General features: G+C 53.6%; 10 protein-coding genes and 1 non-coding gene across 11 annotated transcripts; 7 read left to right on the top strand and 4 right to left on the bottom strand.

Moving 5' to 3' along the window:
* Positions 1–61: 61 nt before the first annotated feature.
* On the top strand, positions 62–2223 carry P152DRAFT_396524 (uncharacterized protein; the record flags this gene model as incomplete). The annotated part of the gene is made up of 5 exons (XM_033676362.1): positions 62–265; positions 316–525; positions 575–963; positions 1030–1134; positions 1185–2223. 5 exons carry the CDS (start codon positions 62–64, stop codon positions 2221–2223), a joined length of 1947 nt encoding a protein of 648 aa, XP_033534607.1.
* A 1676-nt stretch (positions 2224–3899) lies between these two features.
* P152DRAFT_466296 (MFS general substrate transporter) lies at positions 3900–5873 on the top strand (the record flags this gene model as incomplete). Its single annotated transcript, XM_033680685.1, has 4 exons — positions 3900–4041; positions 4133–4949; positions 5066–5634; positions 5677–5873. 4 exons carry the CDS (start codon positions 3900–3902, stop codon positions 5871–5873), a joined length of 1725 nt encoding a protein of 574 aa, XP_033534606.1.
* Positions 5874–8132: 2259 nt separating this feature from the next.
* P152DRAFT_332257 (uncharacterized protein) lies at positions 8133–9074 on the top strand. The gene is made up of 3 exons (XM_033675279.1): positions 8133–8503; positions 8573–8663; positions 8762–9074. Exons 1-3 carry the CDS (start codon positions 8361–8363, stop codon positions 9002–9004), a joined length of 477 nt encoding a protein of 158 aa, XP_033534605.1. The 5' UTR covers positions 8133–8360; the 3' UTR covers positions 9005–9074.
* A 434-nt stretch (positions 9075–9508) lies between these two features.
* On the bottom strand, positions 9509–12248 carry P152DRAFT_333313 (uncharacterized protein). The gene is made up of 3 exons (XM_033675281.1): positions 12110–12248; positions 9779–11906; positions 9509–9724 (listed from the first exon to the last, which is right to left on the bottom strand). The coding sequence occupies exons 2-3, from the start codon at positions 11896–11898 to the stop codon at positions 9625–9627; spliced, it is 2220 nt and encodes a 739-aa protein (XP_033534604.1). The 5' UTR covers positions 11899–11906; positions 12110–12248; the 3' UTR covers positions 9509–9624.
* Positions 12249–13165: 917 nt separating this feature from the next.
* On the top strand, positions 13166–15522 carry P152DRAFT_416234 (UPF0016-domain-containing protein). Its single transcript, XM_033677060.1, has 3 exons — positions 13166–14146; positions 14222–15134; positions 15185–15522. Exons 1-3 carry the CDS (start codon positions 13529–13531, stop codon positions 15256–15258), a joined length of 1605 nt encoding a protein of 534 aa, XP_033534603.1. The 5' UTR covers positions 13166–13528; the 3' UTR covers positions 15259–15522.
* A 677-nt stretch (positions 15523–16199) lies between these two features.
* Positions 16200–16284, top strand: P152DRAFT_t32. Its single transcript has one exon. It is a non-coding gene; the product is annotated as a tRNA-Val (tRNA).
* A 483-nt stretch (positions 16285–16767) lies between these two features.
* On the bottom strand, positions 16768–19994 carry P152DRAFT_395956 (putative nuclear pore protein; the record flags this gene model as incomplete). Its single annotated transcript, XM_033676331.1, has 3 exons — positions 16768–17094; positions 17179–19534; positions 19606–19994. The coding sequence occupies 3 exons, from the start codon at positions 19992–19994 to the stop codon at positions 16768–16770; spliced, it is 3072 nt and encodes a 1023-aa protein (XP_033534602.1).
* Positions 19995–20799: 805 nt separating this feature from the next.
* On the top strand, positions 20800–21227 carry P152DRAFT_449061 (uncharacterized protein; the record flags this gene model as incomplete). Its single annotated transcript, XM_033678089.1, has 2 exons — positions 20800–21003; positions 21063–21227. 2 exons carry the CDS (start codon positions 20800–20802, stop codon positions 21225–21227), a joined length of 369 nt encoding a protein of 122 aa, XP_033534601.1.
* A 496-nt stretch (positions 21228–21723) lies between these two features.
* On the top strand, positions 21724–22188 carry P152DRAFT_473492 (uncharacterized protein; the record flags this gene model as incomplete). The annotated part of the gene is made up of 1 exon (XM_033681241.1): positions 21724–22188. One exon carries the CDS (start codon positions 21724–21726, stop codon positions 22186–22188), a length of 465 nt encoding a protein of 154 aa, XP_033534600.1.
* Positions 21989–23449, bottom strand: P152DRAFT_458141 (uncharacterized protein). The gene is made up of 4 exons (XM_033679389.1): positions 23111–23449; positions 22642–23037; positions 22421–22591; positions 21989–22374 (listed from the first exon to the last, which is right to left on the bottom strand). The coding sequence occupies exons 1-4, from the start codon at positions 23198–23200 to the stop codon at positions 22207–22209; spliced, it is 825 nt and encodes a 274-aa protein (XP_033534599.1). The 5' UTR covers positions 23201–23449; the 3' UTR covers positions 21989–22206.
* A 138-nt stretch (positions 23450–23587) lies between these two features.
* Positions 23588–25212, bottom strand: P152DRAFT_458140 (uncharacterized protein). Its single transcript, XM_033679388.1, has 4 exons — positions 25024–25212; positions 24817–24971; positions 24392–24763; positions 23588–24340 (listed from the first exon to the last, which is right to left on the bottom strand). The coding sequence occupies exons 1-4, from the start codon at positions 25070–25072 to the stop codon at positions 23963–23965; spliced, it is 954 nt and encodes a 317-aa protein (XP_033534598.1). The 5' UTR covers positions 25073–25212; the 3' UTR covers positions 23588–23962.
* Between the last annotated feature and the right edge of the window lie 375 nt (positions 25213–25587).

The following is a 25587-nucleotide window of genomic DNA, read 5'->3' as shown; positions in this document are numbered from 1 at the left end:
GATGGACATCCTCCCTATCCCCGACGACCTAGACGTAGACAAGGAGGACTTGCATACCACGATGCGTTCCGAGCCCACGGCGAGTCATGCGCTTGCAATAGCAGATCATCCGGAGAAAGGCGCCGCGCAGATGCCACAGAATCACGGTTCAATTGGCGATGTAACCAATCTTGGGTGGGATGGAGACGAGAGTAACGTCCCGAAGCCGGTGGTTGGGGGATTGAGGAACGAGGAGTTATGGCTCCTATTGAGGAGATTCAACAATGTAGGTGGATGGGATTTCCGTGGTGGAGGGAGCTAGCTAACATGTCATAGCAAGTGCATCATCTCAAGGAAACGCCGCATCCTGCACGGGGGAGTCTGGATATGAACCTCGCGCAGGAGGCCGACTATACCCCAGCTGAATTACGGAGCACTCTTGAGAGGCTATACGTCACTGTGGTGGTCGGTGTGGTGAAATTTGGGAAACACATGATTCGGTTACGGTCATGGAAAGAAAAGTGGCGCACATCATTGTTCTGTATTGTCCGTCGACCTGAGATCCGAGTCACCCAGTACTTCTAACATGGAGTAGGCCTACTTTGCAGCATGTCTGTTTGATGTCCTCTTGCCGCTATTCCTCATCATACTCCTCGTCCTCGTCGCCTACCCGCCCTTACGACCCATTCTCTTCCCTCCGGTGCCACTAGCACTTGTGCATGGAACGAGCGGGGGTGTCCAGAAGCCCGCTACCGGAGACTTGGGCAGCACAGACAGCGCAACCGGTGCTCCCGAGAACTACAAGGGAGAGGCAGTGGAGCAAGAAGCCAGTAATCTCGTCAACGGGATCGCCAACGTCGCGTTGAGTAGCGCTGCGGGCAAAAGGGATGCGAATTTTGCTGGCGCCAACGACGAAGAAGAACGCGAGGATGACGAAAGCCCAACTGCGAAAGATCGCGGGGCAAAGGCTGGTCCGGATCGGACGTCATTAATCGCCGCGGAGGCTGCGGATGCAAAGGCGGTAGCACAAGGAGGACCGCTATCGAAGAGGCATGACAAAACGAAGGAGCCAATGGAAAAGGCGATCTTCGAGGCTATGGGGCCGATGATATACGGCATGGCCGAGGTCAGCGATACGTGGGAAAGGATTGGAAAGTGAGTACCCAAACACCGACTCCTTTCGAGTGTGCCGACTGATTTCTCAGTGCCTTGTCTCCAATGCCCCCTTTTCCGAAACATCTCCATCGACTACGTCTCGCCGGTCTAGTACTCCCGATACTCTTAGGCTCGTTCTTTATAACCCCTTATATGATCTCGAAAGTGGCAACGTTCGGCATTGGATTTGGGTTTTTTGGCGACCCAGTTATTCAGCGTGGTGTCGAGTGGCTCAATCACACATACCCACACTGGCAGAAGTTGCTAGACCTGCGAAATACACTTCTCAAGGGCATCCCTACCAACGCGCAAGTTACAATTACCCTTCTGCGTATCGGCGAAGCCAACCATGCTCCTCTTCCACCCGTACCGAGAACTAGTCCACTTCCACCATCTCAGACTACGTCTAATAATTCTACTGAAGTTGCAGCCACGGAAGGTGACGCACCGCTGGGTGCTTCCGAAACGGAGCTACAAGCGGCCATAGCTCCCTCTCCAACTTCCAGCACCGAACCGCCAAATGAGACGACCAACGGTAAACCGCAGCGGGCTTCAAAGCTCATCGGCTTCTTCAAAGGCACAACTCGCGCCACCCTCTCAGCAGCAATCGGCATCGACGCGGCCAAAGCGAAGGCCGGTTCGCAACACGCTAAAGACCGCCTCGGCGCGATCCCCGCCTCGAAAACCGAGCGCAAGATCGGCGGACCGGTGCAGTTCAAAGCGCGCTACCGCGGCCATAAAGGGCGGGTCGTGATCGTGACGCACGCGGTGGTCCCCTTCGTCGGGTTCTGGGCGGAGAAAGTCGCGGGGCAGGTGGCGCCGGCTATGATGCACGGCGCGGAAGACACGGTGCGCGCGCTGGCGATCTGGACGGTGCCGATCGCGGAGATCGCGGAGATCAGGAAGGTCGGCGGCTATGGGTGGAAGGGACGGCTGGTGGTCGGGTGGGCGTTTGAGCGGAATCTAAAGGATGGGGTGGAGGTGGTGACGCGCGAGGGGGAGAATCATCGGGTGACGGCGATGGAGATGCGGGATGAGTTGTTTAATCGGATTTGCGCGATGGGTGGGCAGCGGTGGGTCATCATGTAGGTTACTGGATGGCTTTGATCGGATCCCCATATCAACGTGAAGATGCTGCGATACTTCACGACATCAGGATATCACCACTAAATCTGACATGGGCTGTAGTGCCCTGGAGCGGGGAAGATCGAGCATATCAGCTCTGTCCTGATGAGACTGGACCTTCCCGAAAAATGAACGTGTCGTTTTACGTAACTTTTTGATTGCTCCATGCATTGTTTATGATCGGTCGGGAATCCCGGGTGAAGAAGTTCGTGACATCTGGTCGGGTGATCTGTGATACTTGCCGGCTTCTCGGGCCTGAATTTCCCTTACGTGTTCAGTTTGCTGTAATGGATCGGCCGGCCGCTTATGCGAATGCGTTTGGCGGGAGAAAATCCTCCGTTCTAGACATCCGAGCTCTTTCGCCGGATATGGCCGCGGAAACCGTGCCTTTTCGTCCCCAACAAGCCGGATCTTTCAGGGGAATGTGCTGAAGAAAGAGGAGTCGTTGAACTGCAGCCAACAGCATCCCCAACCACTGTAAACTCGTGGTCAGGTGGTGACTAAGTTGACCGACCAATTCCGGCAAAGATATCCAATGGACAAGCCTGGCCAGCCAACGCGTAATTAGTTTGAACGCTATCCTGAGCGCATTTCCTCTTAGGGTCGGCACTCGCATTTAAGTGGTCTGTTGCCACGATAGAGCCAAACTACCTGGCTTGATTGGAGACTCATCATTGGATGAAAAATGTATGCATTCAATCCTGGCTCTTTTCGTTCAACAACCTGCCCAACGTTGGGGAGGAAATTCATCATGTTAAGTGAGGGGAAATATATGAATAACAACACAGCAGTGAAGAAGTTGCGTCGCTGTTACATCTAGACTAGTACAGCACACTGTATGAAGGCGGGATAAATGTGGAACGTGAATAGTCGATCATCAAGATCCGTTGGATATTCATCGCAACTGTTCTTCATACGCCGATCCTTCCTTGGTACTAGGTGCCGCGGACTTGCCAATGACGACGACCATGGAAACGACTGGCAGTTGAGGAGTATATTAATAAATTTAAGAGGCATAGGTGGGGTGGTTGCCCTTGGGACGGAACCGCATGTACTCGGTAGAACACCAGCAACCCGGATCATGGGAATTTTGGGAGCGGATATATCAAGAGCGGTGAAATCAAAGTTCCATGAATTGGTGCTCACTCCTCATGCCGCATGCGTTTGCATTTTGCAACATTTCATACCAGCGATCAATGAATCTCCTCTATTTGCTTCTCCAATTCTCCAATCAAGCCCTGCCATCTCTGCATCCCTGCAACAATACGACTCTCCATCCACAATAGGCTTAGCGTTCTACCTAACTCTGTTGCATCGGGACCTCAACTTCTCCACATACAAAACTTTCCCCCTCCTTCATGTCTTCTCCTCTCGCCACGAACACTTCTTCTTTCGTCTCCATCATCATAATTCCGTCTCACAGCGTGAATCCAGCACCCCAATTCACCTACTCATCCACCATTTGTCTACTATCATCCAGGGAATTGTATAGGTCAAGCGCATCCAAGAAGTGATTCTCCCCATCTTTCCACATCTGCACTAATAGTGGGAGGAGGAACTCATCAGAGATCAGCTTCGGTGAAGCACTAATTGGATCGTGTGTTGGCACAACCGTAAGGTTCAAAGGTTTTTCAAAAGACATGTTTCTTACACCACAGAAAAGACCCCGTTTCCATGCTTCACAACCTCAAGATCAACACTTTCGTCATGAGGTCCATCCCGCCCCCGCAAGGGTTGACGATGCCAACTCCGTCTTTCCAACGGCACAATTGGGAGTACTGGGTAAGTGACTTTCAATTATATCTCAATCTCCAGACACTACAATCCAGGATCAAATCCCCCTCTTGCATCTGCACTGGCTAACACTGAGCAGCGCTCGTCCGCCTCGCAGAACCCGTGGCCTTGACATCCATCTTCCCCTACTCATGGCCTATGACCATCTCTTTCGGCATTCCTGAGCGCTCGGCCGCGTTCTATGCCGGCATCCTGGTCGCCGCCTTCTCCGCTGCCGAAGCAGTAACGGGCATGTTCTGGGGATCCCTCTCCGATCGTGTGGGTCGCAAACCGATCCTCCTCTTCGGTTGCGTGGGCACTCTAACGAGTCTGCTCATAGTTGGGTTTGCTGGTAACTTCTGGCTGGCTCTGGCTGGGCGGATTCTGGGCGGTCTACTCAATGGCAACATTGGGGTCATCCAAACAATGGTTGGCGAGCTGGTCAAGAACCCCGCCCACGAGCCGAAAGCCTTCGCTGTGATGCCATTCATTTGGTCTGTCGGCACCATGGTAGGCCCGGCTATTGGGGGTTACTTTGCCCACCCGGCGAAGAGCTTCCCATCGGTCTTCCCATCGGACTCGGTCTTCGGTAGGTTCCCATACCTGCTTCCCAATCTTATTTGCGCCGCCCTGCTTGCCGTCTCCATTGTTGCTGGGTTCTTCTTACTGGAAGAAACAAACTCTGCATTCCTAAAGGACAATGAGGCAACCTTACTCGGTGATGGCACGAACGAACCACTGCTCTCTCGCGCCACTGATGGCCAGCAAGATGTGTATGGGACATTTCATGCTGAATATGCCATGTCCGACGAATCCTTGGATTTTTACGCGAAGGAGCGGACTCCTTCGATTCCATCATTTACTTATCGCAAGGTTTTCACTAAACCTATCGTCATGCTCATCGTCGCACTAGGATTGTAAGTACCAAAATTCAACGAAAACAGACACTCAAGCGGCTTCAGGAGACCCATTGATGAGGAAGACGGAGAGAAAGCTGTAAGAACCCCCCTGTTAACTTGACTCATTGCTGCAGGTTCACCTATCACTCCATGTGCTTCGACCATCTCCTACCTATCTTCCTACAGGACGGCCGTGCTCCGACTCTGTCACTCTCTGGTGGTCTGGGCCTCGCTACCCAATCCGTCGGGATCATCATGTCTGTCGATGGCCTCCTCGCCCTCTTCATCCAGGCATTCATTTTCCCCCCACTTGTCAATTTCCTGGGAGTCTGGCGCACCTTCGTTGTCGTCACCACTGGCCACCCATTCGCACTCTTCCTCGTCCCGTATCTCACACTCCTTCCGCAGCATCTCGTCTACCCTGGCATCTTCACTTGCCTTGCCCTCCGAAACATCTGCTCTATTCTCGCCTTTCCTCTCCTCCTCATCCTTATCAAAGAAGCCGCTATGGCTTCCTCTCCATCTATGCTTGGCACTGTCAATGGCCTCGCTGCATCGACCGGGGGATTGTGCCGCATGATCGCCAGTCCGATCGCCGGCTTGCTCTTCGGATTCGGCGCTGACATCGGCCTCGACGCTCTTGCCTGGTGGGGCGCCTGCGGTATCGCCATTGTCGGCATTCTTCAAATCCCCTTCATCCAACGTGCGAAGCACAATACCAACACCTGTGGTCTCGAGGCTGCAGCCGCCGCCGACGAGCCGATCAATGTTACGGATGGCTGGCAGGCGCAGGGTGAAATGGAGGCACATACGGGAGAGAATTCCGTGGTCGATGTGTTTGTTTCTGAAGCCAACTCATCCCTGAAGGACCCTTCCTTGCCCGTTCATGATGACCCAAATTCCCCCGACGGCAGATCTCGACCAGGACATCGAGACGAGTGAGTCAGCCCTCGACTTCTTACGTTCAGTTCCGAATCTACGGCCATATAACCCGCTTCCGATCTGAGGAAGGATATAAGCCATTTTATCATCAGCAACAGACGGCGCAACGGATTTGGTTTCCTCATTATTCCAAGGACGGACAATTTCAGGACATCATCGGAAAGGCATTTAAGGAACCTACATTGACTTTCATATATTTTGGCCCTTTGCGATTCATTTCCGTCTAGTCAGTGCTCTGTCATTTCTTTGTCAAAAAGCGGGTAACTGGTGTCTAGTGTCCGTCCACATTGGCATTGTATCTTCTCTGCTTAGACACAAAGGTTTCCAGGCGCACACAAGGTCAAACTGACATAGAGTTCACCGACTTAGATACATTATTAGAGGAATATCAAGATATTCTTTTCATATTCATCCTTCTGTACTCCCCTTCTGTGATTCTCTTGGCGTTCCCTACGTTTAGTTTTATACGATTAACAAACTTCCCGAAAAAAAACACGAACTGCTCTTGCATTTATTCGATGCAGTCAGTACGAAACAAAGTTATTTATCCAAAAATTCGCCTAATATTTCCCTTCCAACACGTCCTGTGTTTCCTATTTCCAGCCTTTCCATGGCCCGAACACGGCTTGCCGCATCGTCCTTTTCCCAAAACGCTGTCCCGCAAACCAGTCAAAAAGTATGCCCCCTTGAGGCGAGGAGGGATTAGGCGGGCATTTCTATGGGCGGGTTCCATGCTGATGTTATAATATACTATTAGACATGGCATGTTTGGGAAGTATCACACGAGATCTTACCGCGAGCAAGCCGTCCAAGGTAGAGTCTCCATTGACCCAATACAAGCGTGGTAGGGTTGACGATGGTTTGGGCGACGGTGGTAAGTGTTTGGGCAACAGCGGCAACGGTGAAGCCCTCGACGCCAGTGATAAGGGTCGCGATGGTATTGGCCATGGATACTGGAAGGCGGTCCATGACTGTGTGGGTGGTTTGGAAGGGGAGGTATATTGGATACGGGATTGATTCAATATCAGAGAACAGGCGGGGTAAGATGCTCTCTGCAAAGCTTGATTGACCTGGATTCGAACTGGATTCGAGGATGGCGAGGGTGAAGAGGAAAATTCAAGATGGGAATCAAAGGGATTTATAGAAGACTGGAAAGGCAGATACATGGACATTCGTAAGTCAGGTGTGTCCACCGCCTATGGATAAACGAACAGCATTCTGGGTGGGTTCCATTTTCTTCTATTTTAGATGCATTTTGCACCTGGTTTCCGATGCGAAGTTCTGAGGCCCTGGTGGTGGCCTAGTCTTGGTATCCCTTGACGTAGACTTGTAGACTTGTAGACTTGTAGTCTTATCATTGGTCATTGCATAATGGAGGAGGAAAACAGTGGCGGAAACCCCTGTAGCCTGCCGGATATTAGAATTTAGAAACGGCTGCGGCCGCTTAGTCGTCCGACTCTCTGACTGAGCAGGGGATCGTTCGACTAGTCCTCGCCACCCGATTGGGTTTACTAATACCCACCATGTCGGAAGGATTGTAGGAGGTAATACCTAGGTAATTATTAAACACTTGAGATATACGTAGTAGGTAAGGTGCGAGGAAAACAACCAATCACCCGCGAGATGATCAGTTATTTTCCTGTTGTTTGACCGGTCTATCATTCACAGGTTTCCCTATTCATTTCTCGTTCCATTTTATCTTTATCCAATCAGACAGTGGGAACCAATTGCGGCTTCGGGGCGAGGCTTGTCCCAGCACCCAGTGTATGTCTGTGTATCCCTTCTCCATCTCCGGAATAACGATGAGCGACTGCACTGGAGTGGAGACTAGGAGTTGCAATGGGCGGGGTATACCGTATTTCGTAAGGCTGTTCCATCATCTAATTATGTATGGTCCACTGTCCCGTCCACCCTGCATTCGGCTTCGGCTTGCAGAACACCCCTATCACTCGGCCCAAGATCGGGAATCCACCACCCGAAATCATCACGATACATATGGGAATGATGAAATCATGACCAACCAACTTTAGAGCCTCTAAAGTCAACCTCATGTTTCATGAGACAATGAACAATGCAAGGAAATGGCCATGCCACCTAATTCGTTGAAACGTTCAAACGGAAGAATGGGAAGACCCGACAGTTTCCAACGTTCTCTTGGGCCATGAGTAAATGGTAGGCAGACTGAGGATCGCGAGTCAGTATGATGCAATTCCTTTTCTCCAGGGCCTGATCCATTAATATTATCGACGTCGTTGTCACCTCGTTAATTGAGAGTTTAATTGTTCACCTTGCCATTGAACAATTGACCATTCGGAACGTGCTCCTTGAAATTCGCATAAAAGAACAAGCTCGACAGTATACACCATACCTGATACTTATCCCCTTGGAGAGTCCGACGTCCAATTGACCATATATCATCACCTCATCCATTTTGGAAGGTCTCAATTTCCCCCACCTTCCTATCTCCAAACCCCAGGAACCGCAACCATGATCTCCTCACGATCCACCATTGTTCTTCAACGATCCGCCATCCACTCCTCACCTCTCAGACTCCCAATCTCAGCACGACGCACATATGCCGATGCCTCGGAACGCATCAAAGGGAAAAAACAAGGCGGACCCGCACCTTAGTATGTTCCACTAACCTTTCAATCAAGCGGCATCGATAAAGTCAAGCTACTGACACAACCCTTTTCCAGTATCATCGGAGCCGTACTCTTTTGCGTACCTCTCGGCTATTACCTATGGAGCAACGCCAGCCGCACCGCAGCCAAGGAACAGGCCCCTCTTGTACGAATTTCCTTCTGACTATTCCCTCTGAGCTTCCTCGATTCTTGTTTTCGTCCCGGCCTTGATCACTATCAACCCTACTGACACGCGCTCATCAGCTACCGCATCAGGGTTCCGGCGACCCCATGAGCGGGCAAAAGGGACCCAGCAACGGCGTGGCGGACCAAACCATCCCCCTTCTGTCGCGGAACCCGGACACGAGCAACAAGGGCGAGGACGCGGTCGAGACGGCTAAGATCGTCGAGACGATCCAGTCGGAACAGCCGACGATCCGGAGGGAGAGCATGAGGGAGAATCAAGAGACAAGGGCGTATCAGGACCCCATCAATAAGCCATCGTAATGAAAGAATGGTAGGATAGGGAGAACTATGCTGGTGAGCGAAAGAAAAAGGCCGGAGCGAGGGGATCGAATCTGAGTGTATACATGTAGTTACTGCTGTTGCAACGTAGAGCTCGCATTCTGATTACGCTTTTGAGCTTTCATAATGATTCACTCTTTTTGATCACTTGTGACTTGTGAAAAGGACGATCGGAAGAATGGACTTTGAGAAACAGTTCGATTCCATCCCGAAGCTGGCACAGGACTGGATATTGAATGAGGGATTCTCGGCGAGAAGAAACCACCATGGTAACTGGAAACCATTCCTTACGCCATGAAAGAATACACGTCACCGGATCGGCGACGATAACAGTAAGATATAAATGAACGGCTTGCCTCCCCCTTGGCATCCTGTTTGACGAAAGAAACTGAGAGCAACCCCGAGTTTTCGAGAGGCGCCAAATGCCGCAAACTCCCCCCAGTAGAAACGAGATTCCTCGTGAACCACATCAGGAACCGACGCCATTAACAAGGCGAGAGTGAGGGCCGCTATAAATTCCAGCGTAGAACTGCGCACTAAAAAACGACGCCCAAGACACAGCAATCATCTCCCGGTTAGTCTTCTGTCCAGTCCTTTATATATTAGAGGAATGTCCTGTCAGGGAAATCTCTCTCCAATATTCTTCTATGTTCCGTCCTCAGCGGGGCGTGGACAAATCCCGGTGCGCATCTCTCCTGCGTCCTATTCCTCTCAATTAGTCCCCGGGGCACCTCGAAATGTAGGCTAATAACTCACCGCTCCATGTGATACCTCATAATCCTCGCCTTGTCCTTCAGCGCTCCATCGTCCCGATCTTCGAGGATGTTGTCGGTGTCCTCATCTTCCCGCTTCATCATCCTCCATGCACCCTTGTGTCTTGCCATCAGCCGCTTCAGCTGATCCATTTCCACAACCGTCCATCGCTTCGACTGCTTCCTGACTGTCCTCTGCGCCAGCCTTCGACCCCCCTGGACTACAATGGATCCCGTACGCCGTCCCGCCGTTCCGTGAGCCATGACCCGTTCGCCATCCGAACCAGGCGAACGCCACGAACTTTCGAGTCCCGACGAAGCTGGGGCGGTGGACGAGGGTACTCGGTAGCCATCAATGCCAGGCAACCTGCGTCGGCGGGCCGGCGACGAATTGCGGGTGTCCTCCTGGTATTCATCCTCATCGTCCTCCTCTTCATAGTCGCCATCATCATCATCGCCCTGTCCGTCCTCACGGCGACGCTTACCGAGGGCGGTGGTGGATGGTCCATGTTGAACAGGGCCGGCTCCTTCGGTCAGCACGTCCTGCGTAGCATCGAACTGAACACGGGAGGCGCCCGGTTGGCGATCAATGAATTTGCGACGTTGGTTCTCCTTCTCACTCTCCGGTGGGTGGCTGGGTTGGGTGCTCGCTCGGGCGACGCGCATAGCGAAGTCAGTGGCGGAGATGCTCCTTACTGGGGAGCGAACATCTTGTTGGTTCCTTGCTAGGGAGGCGGAGGTAGCCTGGCCACTTGGCGGAGAAGCGGTCGGTTGAAGGCTCCGGGCAGGTGAGGCGGTGGCATGAAGCCTTCGTACTGGAGAGGTCTTGATAGCTGTAGTTCTTACCTGAGGGACAGGCTCCTCCACCTCCATCGCATCTACTCGCACTTCCGGTTCAGCGGATGGAGGCGGTGGATGCCGGGATCCCTTTTGCAAGACCGTATCTAGCTGCGGAAGGCTCTCCGACCGATCGCGGGTAGAAAGACGGTCTTCGTCTGACTGTTCTTGGAAGATGACCCGCGGCGGTTCCTCTCCAACTTGGTCCTGTAATTCTTCGACATCCTCCTCGTCCTCCTCATCTTCCTCGTCCTTGGGTGGGTCAACTTGGTTCTTGAACCCCTCGATGATCCGATCCGCACCACCTTGGGCCTTGATTCTCTTAGTGAGCTCCGCATCGCGCAATTGGACGAATCGAAGAGCGTTGGCAACAAAATCCTTCCAAGGAAATGCGTCCTGCAAGTTCTCGCAGTCCTCATCTTCTTCGGGATCGAGCTGCTCCCGTATGGCCTTAAGCCTCTCACGGGTAAGGTTCACGTATTTCGTCCTCAGGCTGCGATCTCGGTCGATTTGGTCGCAGACTTTTTTGATCCTGCCATCCACGAGCAGGTAGTCGATGTCCCAGTCCTGGGTTTCGGCGCTTGGAGCTTCGAAGAATTGTGGTCCTATTATCCCCTCTGGGTCAATGCTAGTCTCGGCAAGGATGGCTAAGACGATTTGCGTCTTAATGTCCAAGACAAGCGTCATCATACAGTCTATAAGCGTCGTTGCCCCTGGCTGGACAGAGCCCTCTTCGAATCCCGTAGCAAATGGTAGAGGGAAAGACCTGACGATGTTATGGAGAATAACCTGCAAATGTCCTGGTCCTGAGGCTTCCACCATCGCATGAGCAAAGTGGGCAAGGTTGATTTTTAGAAGAACATCTTCAAGGCGGTACTTGGCTTCCAGAGAATCAATGTGCTTGCCCTCGAGCATCTGCTCGATGACAGCTTTTGGATCAATGAACCCCGCAGATGTAAAGATCTCAACGCGCCGTCCAAGTTCGTGGGATAGGGCTGGGAATACTCTGCTGAGTTTGCCAGAGCCCTCCGGGCCAAGTTGCGTATGAAACCTGACCAGAGCTTCCGAACTTTCACCTTGACGAGATATGTATTTCAAAGTGACGTTCGCGTCCGCGAAAGCCCCAGCGATACTCAATCGCATTAGGAGAGGATCCAGCTCCGATGCAGAGTTGGCGGTTGTACCGGAAATGGCTTGAGAGTGGTCTAGATCTTCCTCGTCCACCTCGTCCACCTCGTCCATGACCTCGGGTTCCCCATCTTCGTTGTCGATAGTCTCTTGGACCATGGATAGACCTAGTAGATGATGGTTAGCAATACATTATCATGTGAATGTATCTTGTGAATGTTCCCGAGTCGCAAAAATAAAAACCACCCTTCCAATATAATTGCCGTGGAAAAAGTTAATTGGATATGATGTTCTTACAACCATCAAAAAATAGCGAAGGGATCCAAAAACAAAAACATACAGCAATGGGAGTTCCCACGTGGTCACCCACCGTAGTACTATTCCATCTCTAACCTGCTTGAGTACGGCAGAGCGGACGGGATGCCCTATATTCAGGTTGATGTGGCCGTATGTATTAGAATATGAAACTTTTAAAGATATGTACCCGAACGGCAATGATGAATTAACAACCATTTTTGATAGACGCGTTGTTGGACAAAGTGACGCGCCACTGAAGACCACGGGAATATCGTTGTGAGTGAGATGAGATGCAACTTACGTTTTTTGGGAGACTGGACACCCTTTAGTTGATGGTTTGGCGCGTCGCTGACCCGGCTTTCAACACTCTGTTCGCGTGCACGTTGTCGGGTAATACGTCCTTCGCCTTGAGCTGGAGCCACCGATCGTCTTGTTACCGCCTGTGGTGTTGCTCGACGATTTCTCGCCATGATTGATTGCGCGACGTTTTGTGATGGACGACGTGGAATCGAAACTGGAGAGGATTGATATTGGGGCTTTGATCATGAGACGACGAGACAATGTGCCGCTTGGCGGAATTTATGGTTTAGTACAGAAGAGGAAAGTGATGGAGATGAATGCAGGAAGATGAATGTAGGAAGACGAAATTATGGCGGTGAAGGCTGAAAATCCGATGGCAACAATGTGGAATGACTGTGGCCAGGAGGGTACTCAATTGGGCGGGTGGGCAGCAGCCATCCATATTGCGCCCCCAACCATCACAGTTGGATCAGGAATTGAGGCAACTCACTAAACTGAATGGGGATCCCTACAACCCTACAAACCATAACACGAACCCTACGCCTACACCACACACCAAACAAAAGAGGACTGATCTATCACGTGATTAAATATCTGCATGGGGTGAAGCTCCTTTCACACCCCGCTGTGCTCCATTCACACCTGCCACGGTGCCACCCCACTCCATTCACTGAGCGGGATGTGAAAGGAGCACAGCGGGGTGTGAAAGGAGCTTCAACCCATCTGCATGAAATTATGTCACGTGTATTTAGTATCACGTGTATTTCGTGTCCCTCGCTCCAGAACAGCCAGAATTCAGCCAGAAGCCCAGAAACTCAGCCATGGCCCATGGGCTTCACCTTTCATGTGTAAGTGACCGACTGTACGTAACATATTCTGTTAACCCCGGATTTGACTCCTTGTCGCGTCCCGTTGCACGACTTTTCTACTTCCACCTCCCTATCCCATCTAATTCGTTTGGTCGCTCCTTTCTACCTGGCTCCCTAATATTTACCTGCCTTCTACCCTCCGAGACTCCCTTAGTTCGGTTCCGCCCATCCCGAACCACTTAGGCCGTGGTCCCTGATCCCACCCTCCACCACTTGCCACTCTTCGAATTGGAAACATCGGTGGCCTCGAGGGATTTTTCATTTAAAAGTACCTTGAAGGAGTACCGACAAGGACGAAATCATACCCTTCATCAGCTGCAAGAATGAAGTTACGAAGATCGCACCTACAGCTTGTCCTTTTCTTACCCCTAGCTCAACTTTCCTTCGCGCTCGATACCCCCGAACCCGATTCTACCGCCCTGGTCCCTAGAGAAGCGGGAAATGGAATAGACGCAAACGCTGTGCTGAATGTCCAAGCAACCATTTCACCGTCCAAGCCGGACGTTGGCACAAAGGATGCGCCTGTCGACGGGTTAGATGGGAAGCCACATGCAGGGCCCTACATCGACAAGCAAAAGAAGCCAAAACCGGGGGTGGAAGACATAGGACCAAAGCCAGCATCAGCACCCGAAAGCGTCAACCAGAAACTGGCCGAAGAAACGTGGAAGCTTGGGCCGGAGAATGATGGGGTGATGTTTCATCGGGATCCGAGTCCAGAGGGCCCAACTGGCACCGAAGGAGGGGTCTCGAAGAAGGACAAGGAGCGAAAAGAGAAAGAGGACAAATCGGGGGAGAGGTCGGGGAGGAAGCCAGATCCTCCCAAGGAAGCACCACCGCTACCGGTGCACGAAGAGGAGGTGATTGGAAAGGAGACGACGGTCAAACTTTCCGAGGACAAGGAGAAGCCCAAGGAGAAACCCAAGGGCGCCACTGGACTGGAGGTGTGTATCATCTACGGACCACAAGGAACGCCATTGAATCGTGTGATAGAATGCTAATCAGTTATCCACATCTAGAAGCCAGCCGATCTCCCAGATAAGCCCCACGATATCCCCCACCCCGACCCTCCAACATTACCGAAGAGTGACAATGCCATCAACTCCGACACCAAGCCAGCCACCACGAAACCGTTCCGGCCTCCGACAGCCGCATCCGGCGACGACGACGAGGGCATAATCCAACCTCTCCACTCCTTCATCCTCTCCCTCACCATGATCATCTTCTCCGAAATCGGGGACAAGACCTTCCTGGTCGCCGCCTTAATGGCCATGCGCCATCCGCGCATGGTCGTCTTCTCCGCCGCCCTCTCGGCGCTCACCGCAATGACTATCCTCTCCGCCGTGCTGGGCCATGCCGTGCCCACCCTCCTATCCAAACGGCTAACGTCCCTCCTCGCTACCATTCTGTTCCTCGTCTTCGGCGTGCGTCTCCTCCGCGAAGGTCTCGCCATGTCCCCCGACGAGGGCGTCGGCGAAGAGATGAAAGAGGTGGAAATGGAACTTGAGGAGAAAGAGCACCTCGCCAGGCGGAGCACCCGCCGGCCTTCGGAAATTTCACCATATGCGCTGGAATCCGGTCGAGGCCGACGAAGCGAATCGATCCGCCTCCCCACCCATCCTCGATCGCCCTCCTCCTCCCCCTCTCGCTCCCCTTCGCCCAGCCCCCGCGGTCTCCGCGGGTCCGTCGTGTCCGCCTTCAGCGGCCTGAACAATCTGCTAGGGTTGCTTCTGTCCCCTGCCTGGGTGCAGACGTTCATCATGACCTTCCTTGGCGAGTGGGGCGATCGGTCGCAGATTGCTACAATTGCCATGGCGGCTGGGCAGGATTATTGGTGGGTCACGGGCGGTGCGATCATTGGCCATGCGGCTTGTACCGCTGCGGCTGTTATTGGAGGACGGGCGATCGCGGGGAAGGTTAGCATGAGAGTTGGTACGTATGCCTGGTCCTTGACTGGGAACCATTCACTAACACTCCGATAGTTACTCTTGGAGGGGCTACGGCGTTCATCGTATTCGGTCTGATCTATCTCGTGGAGACCGCGTATTCAGGCTAAGCCACGACTCTCGTTACCGCTATCCGCCACCAAAACCATGCATCGCAACACGGGGTACACTAGATGGACGGAGGGCAGCTAATCCTTAATTTGTCTAGGACTGCCGGGGTCCTTTTTGGGAGTTACATACGGCTGTTGGTGAAGGTTGATCTTTCTCCCCATCAGGTGCATATGGTCAGGAAAAATAGGCCTCGACGGCCACTGTAAAATAGGTATATGTAATGAATAGCGATATGTCGGGCCTCTTGCGATGTTCAGGGCGCGTTTAGGCTTGCTTTCTCCATGCTCTCTCCTTGATCGCCTTCATCCCTCGTCAATCTTCTACCTCGACACCTCGATACTCCCGAGCTCATCTTTCCACACCACCAGAGTCATGAACCCCATCCTCTCCACCGATGGATTGTAATGGTGGTGAAACCTTTAGGGGTGATATGATAGAACACGGAAGTTTCAGCGGTGGAGCACCTGGTAGATATATTCAATCACTGAGACTGATGCGAATATTGACCGTATGCTCTTTTGCTTCCATTGGTCAGCTTCAGTCGAGACCGTCCCTTGATTAGTTGCATTTAGCTAAAATCTCATGACTTTCATATGGACAATAAACTATACAGGTACGGAGTACAATTTGCCAATAAATGTTTACAGTTGCTTCAATGGGCAGTTCACAATTCATGTGTTAAAGGCTCTAAGCCTCTACCATAAGGGGGAGGCCTCCCTGCAAGGATCTTTCTTGCACTGCGAAGACCTTTTCGGCCTCAACCATCTAGGACATCCGATATAATTCCGTTCGTGAAGAATATACGCCCCCACAGGGTATGAGATATTATGCTCGCTCTCCAATTGCCCAGCAACGATCTAAGAGGGGAAATTTTAGGTTTACGAAAGTCTGAAAAGATTTGTGCACCTGGTAAAAAGACCGGAAATTCATTCCATCAATTGGTTTCGTGGTGTAGTTGGTTATCACGTGAGTCTAACATCCTGTTAGCACACTCAAGGTCGCCGGATCGAGCCCGGCCGAAATCATTTCTTTTTGCTTTTGCAGCCTCTGCTTTTGTAGCTTTTTTGACGGTGGCTATTGTTGCGGGGAATAGAGATTTTTTGGGCTGGATTATGAAGGAGTTGGTGGGGTAGACGCGCCATGGAAAGCATCATCAGATCGCCCAGAGTATCTCACTCTGTCCAAGATATCCTGATACTACTGAACTGCAGTCTATCCAATCATGTATAAAGTGTTGTTATGTATCGAAGGACGTGACATTAAAATCGTCATACTTCATAGTGTCGACACCTGCTAATCCTGCTCCGTCAGGATAGACCAAGAAACTCAACGAGATATACGGTGGAGCACCAAGTTGACGGATGGCAACCGGGGTCTGCATTTGGTCCTGTTGGCTCATCTCTACCTCCATATCTAACAAGGGTATATCAACATCCTCATGATTTTATTCCCATTCCCTAGCCATATCGAGAGAAACCCTGCGTTTCCCCCAACCCCCCAACTCCCAATCACGCCACCTCCGCATCTCCCCCAGCCCTCGCCAACGCCTCGAACACGCGGCCCTCCAACCGATACCTCACCAGCCCCGCAAACACCATTAGATCCCGCGCGTCCTGCCCCAACTCCTCCACGCGCGTCACCTTTGTCGCGTCGAAGTACGGCGACCCCCGCAGCCGCTTGCGCTCCTGCCCGCACGCGACGATGGTGTAGAGCAGCAGCGGGCCGACGGTGCGCGCCAACAGTTCGGGGTACGCATTGAAGTTGTTCGCAGCGGTACGGATGGCGGCGATGTCGCCTTGCGCGGAGAGCGGGAGGAGATTAGTCTGCTTAGTGACCTGGGATCGTGAGTTAGTCGCGCGTCAATAACATCTCCACCTCCACGAGAACGCGGGTTGCGAGAGAGGATCTGGGGAACTTACCATGAGAGCGCCATCCCAATTTCCCTGATTGACTAGATCTCGCGCCTTCGCAAGCATCACCATCCGCCCCAGTATCTCCCAGTTGGACTTCGTGATCCGCCGGGAGAATTCCTGGCTGCTCATGTACAACCGCCGGATACTATCGGCCAGGATCGACGGGTCGTCCACCGTCGTCAGGCTTAATGAGCTCTGCAGCTCCGGTTTCGCTTCGCCGGGTGTCTGGACACGCGGCTTCGGCGGGATCAGTCGGATTCGCTCTTGGCCTAGCTCCGTGGAGATGACTTCGCATAGAGTCTTGTTCAGGACGGAAACGACGCTGTCGTAGTCTTCGGCGAGATGGTAGAGGAGTACGGCGTCGGTGACGCGGCCGCAGTCTTCTGCCACCGCGGCGGCTTGGGAGGTGATGAACTGCAGGAAGGTATCTTCGTTCTGAATGCGGATGAGCCTCGAGCGCCGTTGGATCGCGCCCTGGATGCGTTCCCCGTTGGCGAGAATGTCGCCGAGAAGGAGGGCGAACTCCCTGGTCTCGAGGACGAGTTCGCGCAGCGCCTCGAGGCAGATTTGCGACTGTCGCTCGCCGAGCGCGCCTTCCAGGTCGGAATTGAGGCAGATGAGGGTGAGGTAGTCGACGGCGAGCTCGGGTTTGGCGGAGCGGAAGTCGCCCGTGTAGTGGCCGACCATCAACGCGAAGTTGATCTGCGGTTCCTCTCGCGTGCTGAAGCCCAGGAGCTCGGACTGGTTGAAATCGGAAACGCGAAGTAGTCCGTAGTATTCCAGCGCGATGGCGAAGTGGATGGCCGCGACGTGGTTGAAGTCGTAGAGCCACGCGACCGCTTGCTCGTACATGCCAACGAGCATCTGCAGGTGGAAGAACGTGCCCGGGCTTTCGATGTTGTCCGCGCCGGCCTTGAAGTGCCGATTCCCAATATCGACCACGGTTTGTCGCAATGCAGCCAGGTCGAACACATTGGCCGCAAGCTCCTGTTCGGGCCGCGACTCCCGCGCCAGAGCAAACTGCAGCCAGATCCAGTCCTCATGACTCATGTTGATGTTTGGCAACGTGCGTCGCTCGAGCTCGATGCGGCCAATGACTTTGTAGCATGCCATCCGGTACGGATCGACTTGCTCCGTGGGATAGCTAGACTGCCGGTTCCACTCTTGGCGAAGGCGAAGCGCTAAATCAGGAGGCAGCGTTCGCTCGGGGTCATTGGCGTAGGCGGACATGACCTGGGGAAATGTGCGGTCGATTCCCACGATGGCCCGTTGGCTGTCTTGGACATACTGAGCCGCTTCGGTGACCAGGCCGCACCGGATGAGGTAGTAGATGAGAACCCACAGGTAATCGTCGTTGAGAGTCTGGAGTTGCTCCACTTCAGCACCCAGCTCCTTTTGGTAGGTGGCGACTCGGATGTATGCTCGGACACGGTTGAGAATCGTAGGGATGCCTCCAAGCCTTGCCTCCTTCGGGTTGCGCTCGATGGTTGCGTCGACGTGCGCGAGGAATTTGTTCTCTAGCGACTTCCTCGATCCGTTGAGAATTCGCTTCCGAATGTCCATGGATCGTTGCGCATCATCGCTCAAGTATAGCCGAGCAAATTTCCGCTCCCGTATGGCGCCCGGTTGATCCAGCGACGTCTGCACCGCTGACTCTTCCGTACCTTCGATGAGCGATTTGTAGGAATCTACCAAATAGGAGGTATCGTCCACGTTGGATTGAGCTTCGACCTCGCAGAACTGGGTTAGGAGCGGGTATGTCAACTCACCGATCCGAGCCTGATTGAGCTCCGATACCTTCTGGCCATATTTCTCTTGCTTGTTCCGTTGGAAATGTGCACTGGCATCGCCACCGATGGAGGCAAGGTTGTTTCCTGAGTTTTCCTTGGGGAGATCCCCCAGGGCGGATCCACGAAGTGTTCGCTTTCCCGCATTTCCAATGACCGATTTTCGAATGGACATGCCGTTCTGACCAAGATCCAATACCGATGTAGAGGCTGCCAATGGTCTGTTTCTCCGGGACGACCTGCCAAAACCACTCTGTGACGCGTCGACACTACCATCCTCTTCCCTTGCACCAACCAAGCCAAAGTGCTCATAGATGCGTCGTCGCTGAGCATCCCATTCCATCTGAACATTTTCCTCCAAAAACGCATCGAAGTCCCGTTTGGATTGCTCCAAACTCTGCGTGATGAGGTCGGACGTTGTTTGCGCATGGAGGCCGGCGACATAGGCGTCGATATCGGCGTCCGGTTCGTTGGCAGCTTGCGCGGCGACGTTTGTTCCCGATCGCGCAGTGACGTCGTTCAGATCGCGCAAGGCAGACGCGACTGACACGCCCGAAGCAGCGAGGAGATATTGTCTAGAATTGAATCGTGGTCAGCATGGGGGGCACATGAGATGAAGCGCAAATAAACTCCGGTCACAAGTTACACATACGCGTTCGTTCCCGGTGCTCCAGCTTCCGCCGGGCCGCCCGTCCCCAGATCTCGCACTTTCCGGGCGATGTCCGCCAGCCCCAATTGGAGGTTCGGCAGCTCCCCGAACTGCGAGACGCCATTGTTTTTGTTGTTCTTTCGGGCTCGTTCCAGGAGGTGATCGAAATATGCCGATTGACTGGAACCGCCGGTCGCCTGTTGGTTGTTTTGGGTGTTCTGCTGTGGTTGCTGCACTGGCTGTGCTACCTGCGCGGGCTGTGATGAACTTGTCGTCGCTCCAAACCCAAGACCGAAAGGCTGTGCAGGCTGTGTAGGCTGCGGAGGTTGTGATGAACTTGTGGTCGCTCCCAGGCTAAGACCGAAAGGTTGTGTACCCTGTGACATTGGGTTGGATGTCGCAGGATTGCTCTGATTGCTCTGGGGCTGGGTCCCTTGCGGTGCTCCAAAAAGGCTGCTGAATGATGTTGGGGCCGCTGAAGTGGTGCTCGTCGGGTTGAATAGGCTCGACTGAGTTGTTTGCCCAGTATTCAACTTCGAAAAGAGCGACATGGTGGGCGGCGTGGATCGTGGGTTGGAGGAAGGTGTGTCGTTCGGTATGGGGATCAAACGGAGAAAGGAGTTTCAACAATATCGGTGTCACTGAAGGGAACCAATCGACTGGGTAGGGGGAGGGTAGAGAGGGAGCGTGAAAGCTCCTTTTAGCAAGCAACTTTTCATAGCAACGATGCCAGTCTGATGGAGCGAAAGGTGAAGCTCCGATATGCAGAGCGCAACCCCCTGCACCCAAACACGTGAACGCGGTTTTGTTTGTAGAAAAACAGAAAAAAGCAGTGAAGCACTTCAGCCACAGTAAATCAGCCACAGTAAATCAGCCACATATATCCCTGCTCCGGATCATCCTTTTGCCGGCCGCAGTTTCTCCGACCTCATGCTTCGTGGATTCCAACCCAAACTTGATGGTCGAGAGAGAGCTTCTACCACGACCCGTCCGATCAACCAACGGCCTTCCAACCTCCATCCCATCCATCAATTCATCAGCTGCCTTACCGACGTCGGTGTGGCTGACTTTGATTGTGGAATTGGTCCATCAAACCGACTCTGACCCCTCCTACCCATCCACCCGCTCCGTATGCTCTGCCCGCAAACCTTCCGACTCCAACACCCAACCAGCTAATTGCTTGCTAGCATCATGTCCTCATCACGACTGTTCCGCCCTCTTGTGCAGGGCCTCCAGCGCCAATCGCTGGGCCTTCAATCCACGGCCTCGCGGTCCCTGATTGCCCGCGCCGCGTCGACCTCGGCGAAGGTGTCCACGGTGAAGGTTCCTTCGTTCCGAGCGCAGCAGGCCCGGAACCAATTGGCCGCCCCGGCGAAGCAGGAGAAGCCAAACTACGTATGTCACGGCATTAGACGAGGAGCGTGGTGGGATTCGCGGTACTGACGATATCATAGACCATGCTCTACGCCGCCATGCCCCAGCTCATCCCCTTCTACTTCGTCAACGAGGTTACCACGGCGTTCATCCTCATCCCGGCGCTGATCTACGTGTTCACCAAATATATCCTGCCGAAGAACATGCGGACGATGTTGGCGAGGCTGTTCATCAGCAAGCTGTGAGGGAGCGAATGCTATGAAGAAATCTTCTGTACAGTATAGCCGTCAATAGATCCGAGATCACCCGCGTCTACAAACGTTTGCGATTCTGCTCAATTTGATCCACGATGCTACGGTTGTGACATCAACTCCGGAATGATCGGATTCTAACGCATGTTGCCCGATTTGACATCTGCCGGGAGCAGAACAATCATGCCCGCCCATTTCAACGACCGATCCTTGGACCATACTCCCCATCTGATTGCCTACTGCATCAAAGCATGATGCAGGACAAGTGTTTGTTGGCAACAATGAATTCTCTTCTACATATCCGTAAAATCACGATATCAAACATAAATGTGTCGTGCGGTTTGCCCCCCTTGACAGAGCTCAATATAAGTGCCGCTTCGGAACAAAGGCCGTAATCCAAGTCACCAATATACCATTCTTCCTCGATTCCCCGCTAAACACCAAGCATCTGTCATCGGCCTCCCATAACTCTCAGCCATATCTTCATAACATGGAAAACCCGTGGTCCCGCAACCCCCGCCCCGAATTCATCAAAGGCGTCGGCTGGGTCCGCAACGGCCACCGCGTCCGCATCGACAAGCCCCACTACAACCTCATCTGGCCGCGCGACCACCACAACGGCACCCGCCGCTCCCGCTGGAAAGACCTCCTCACCGGCCGCGGCCCTGACATTTTCCTCTCTATCACTGCCTCACCCGCGGCGCAGCCCGTCCCCCGCGCCCGCTGGAGCCGCTGGACCCAGTTCGATCCTCTCTTGGACGACGCGAGCCTGCCGCCGCTGTGGCCCGCCGCGCGCTACCGGCGGCCGGGGAAGGTGTACGATTTTCGGTCAAGGACCTACCGGTACCCGCGGGCGTATTCGTGGAGCGATGTGGATGCGGAGCGGGGGATGGTGCGGGATGTGTGGGGGCATTGGGGTGTGCCGGATGCACATGGGTGGGTGGAGGGGTTTTAGTGCGCTCGGAACGGGAGATCAGGTGCAGGATTCGTGGTAGGGCTCCCAGACGGTCTCGGTGGTGCCGTCGTCGTTCTTAATCTCCTTTCTGCGTCGGCCGGTGGGGTGGATGACCTGTTGGTTGACGGTTTTGTTGCAGATGGCGCAAGTCACGAAGGGGGCATCCTGATACGCGCCGATCATGTCCTGCTCGGAATTAGCCATGGGGTTGCGCTGGTGGCGGAGGACGTACCAGAAGGTATTGGAGGTCGCCAGCAGCCGGGCGTTTGTTCATGCACCGCGTAATCGAGGTTTGCGCGGGTTTGCTGCCGACACACTCTACTTGATAGACCACATGGTCCTGGTCGTCAAACTCCGGATTCAGAACGAACCGCAGTTTCCACTGTGGCACCTTCAGCTGTATCTGTACCATATATTAGTTGCGTCGCGTCCCTCCGACCGCGAACCACGTACCTTAATCACCAAACTCTCCTTATCAAAATTCACCGTGGCCTTCTCCGTCTGCTCATCAAACCCCTTCACTAACTCCTCCACCTCCTCCCTCTTTGTCCCCCTCTCCCCATCCTCCCCCTCCTTCTTCACCCTCGCATTCGACCTCGCCAGCTCCCTCCACCCGTACTTCGGCACCGTCAACCCCGCGCTCAGATCCGCGTCCTCCTTCTCCCGCGCGCTCGCGTGCTCCACAATCCCACGCACTGGCGCGCCGTGCCAGTCGGTCGAGAACTTGTTCAGACGCCGCGAGCCGCCGTGCGCGGGCACGAGGAAGTTCTGGAAGTAGTCTTCGGGGGACAGATGGGTAGCGCCGAGGGCGCGGATGATGCCGGCGGGAATGGTGCGGAGGAGATCGAGCTACGGGGGGGGGGTTGGGGTTAGTATGTCGCCTGGAGATGGGTTGGGGAGGGGGTGAGGAGGGCGGCGGTACCTGTTCTTGCATGTTTTCGAGAAGCGCCAGCGCCTCGATGAGCTCGTCTTCGCTCCATGATGGAGCTGGTGGGGGATTTACGGACGTCATGTTGTAGGCAATGAGTGGTGTGGATTTGAAGGTACGGTCGGGGTCATCAAAGCCCTGATGCGGTTGATGGGGATGAAATTAAGAATGACGGAGGTCGGGGTTTACGGTACTGCAGCCGTCTGCAGGGTCTTCTCGTCGAACTTCGAGGATTTGGGACTTGGGAGTTTAGGCTTTGGACCGTGGACGCCCAGCTGTATTTATTTAGTATGGGTTAGGACTGTTTAGGAGGTATTTAGTACTCCGTATTCCGTACTTGTAACATTGATATGCCGGGTTCTGTTCAAGTTCAACGGGTGCTCCCGCATTGGGGACTGTTCCACTGTTGATGCAATTGAAGCAGAGCTGCAGAGGTGAGTACTCAGTACTACAGTAGGGCCTTTGATTAATCCGAATAAATAGATAAGGTAATTATCAACTTCTATATTATCCTAAGTGCTTTTTAGAGCTGTCTTTTGGCACGTCAAAGTGCCCAAGGTGCTAGCTACATCATCCACAGAGTGAATTGTGTCTCGGATTCTTTGCAAGTACCCGAACACCTTGCCCATTTTGGACGGCAACTATGTATATTACAGTGTGTCGGGAATAACCGTGCTATTTATATAAGCCAGAACTTGGTATCCAGCGCTGAATGCGCACCCCCAGCACATATTTCCCTATGTCGGTGAATGGTCAAGAACCATCATTCGCGATTGTCGGTCGTCGCAGACCCCCATTCATGATGAATATGCCGATGCGGATTCCTCCGTCGGTGCCTGCATTCATTCAGCGGCGATAGCCCTGATCGCGGTCGGACATGACCACATCCGACCGCAGTCCCGACGAACCCCCCCCGTAATTGCGTCCCCGACGAGCGCCTCCACCACTCTCATTGTACGCCGGCTCCTCCGCGAACCCGTATCGACCATCCTGGAACTCGGCCGGCGCGCGACGAGGATTCTCCACCTGCGCCCGGGGAGCCTTCGGTGGCGTTCGGTCGTCGAGTTCCATGGCCTCGGCTCTCTCTCGATCGCGTCTCGGTCCCGTCGGTGGACCGCGCAGAACCTTTGCGGCGGATCGGGTGGGAGTGGGTTTGGCTGCGGGGGCCTTGACAGGGGGCTGGCGCTCATTTTTGAAGTAGACGTGTAGGATGTGGTTATCGGCCTATGCACTGGTCTAAGTCGTCGTTCGACGGCAACAGCGGTTGTCACTTACCGATTTGTTGTTGAACAGCCCAATCACTCTCTCGGCGGCGAAGCGCTCGCTGAACGTCAACTCCGCGATGACTGTCGGTGACGAACTGAGGAGACGGCACCGTAACAGTCCATCAATCCCATTCTCTGGCGCAAGGAGGACCGACTCGATGTCCGCCGCGGTTGTACCATACGCGAAGTTGCTCGCAATGACCGTGTTCGGAGATCCCATGCCTTTCACCTGGATCGCGTCCGAGGTGCGCCGAACACTGGCGATGTTGGACAGCGCACTGTTATCGGCTGTGATAACATCTTCGTAGAGGTTCTGCACGCGAGCTCGCCGCGCGGTGGGCTTCGACGCTGCGGTCGACGCGATGGCGGTTGGTCTGGCTTTCTGCATCGATATCAGTATACACCATAGCTGATGAAGCTGGGATATCGGGATACCTTTCCCACTCTCCCCGACTGGACCGCGCCTCCTATGCTTTGAGAATGCGTCGGCTTGTCAATGCGGGACTCGAGGGATCCTGGCGCGCTGGTCCGGCGGCCACCGGAGCCAAGAATCTTCTGGGCCAACGCCTCGGTATGCTTCCTTTTGCGAGCTAGAATGAGTTAGATCCATAATCTCGGCCTCTCAACGCCAGGGAGAATTACCCGTATCGATGATGTCGCGGAACGCCTGCTCGTGCTGCTTCTTAGGCATGGTAAACTTCGCGACGACGGGTCGATGGAGAGGGTACACGCAAGATGGTGCAGATCGGGTGGACAAGCGGATACGTCGAGGGCTATCCAATTTGAAGATACTGACTGAACGGCGCGTGAAAGGGAAAGCGATGAGCGATACTATTGACTGAGATTAATTCGTTCTCCGTTCTCTATGATCCAGGTGTCTATGAAAACACGAAATGACCCCCTAAATAGCATACGCTAAGCCGTATACAGATATTCCCGTTAGCGCCGGAGATCGGAGTTTAGTGTGTGGAGCAACTGCAAAGTCTCCCTAATACCTGATATCAGTTCTGACTCATGAGTTCACTTCATCGTGTTTATTTGAACACCTCGAAGTCCAAAAACGATATGCGTCAAAATATTGCACTCCCTGCTCCTCATGACAGGATCACTGCTAAACCATGCGACTCTATACAGGATCCGAACTTGTAACAGACCAGTCAGCAGGAGTGCGTGACTCCTGTGTCAATGGGATGTCATGTTTCCATC

Source organism: Eremomyces bilateralis (assembly GCF_010015585.1).
Source record: "Eremomyces bilateralis CBS 781.70 unplaced genomic scaffold P152scaffold_8, whole genome shotgun sequence".
Classification (NCBI taxonomy): domain Eukaryota; kingdom Fungi; phylum Ascomycota; class Dothideomycetes; order Eremomycetales; family Eremomycetaceae; genus Eremomyces; species Eremomyces bilateralis.
This window is presented reverse-complemented; position numbering and strand designations above follow the sequence as displayed.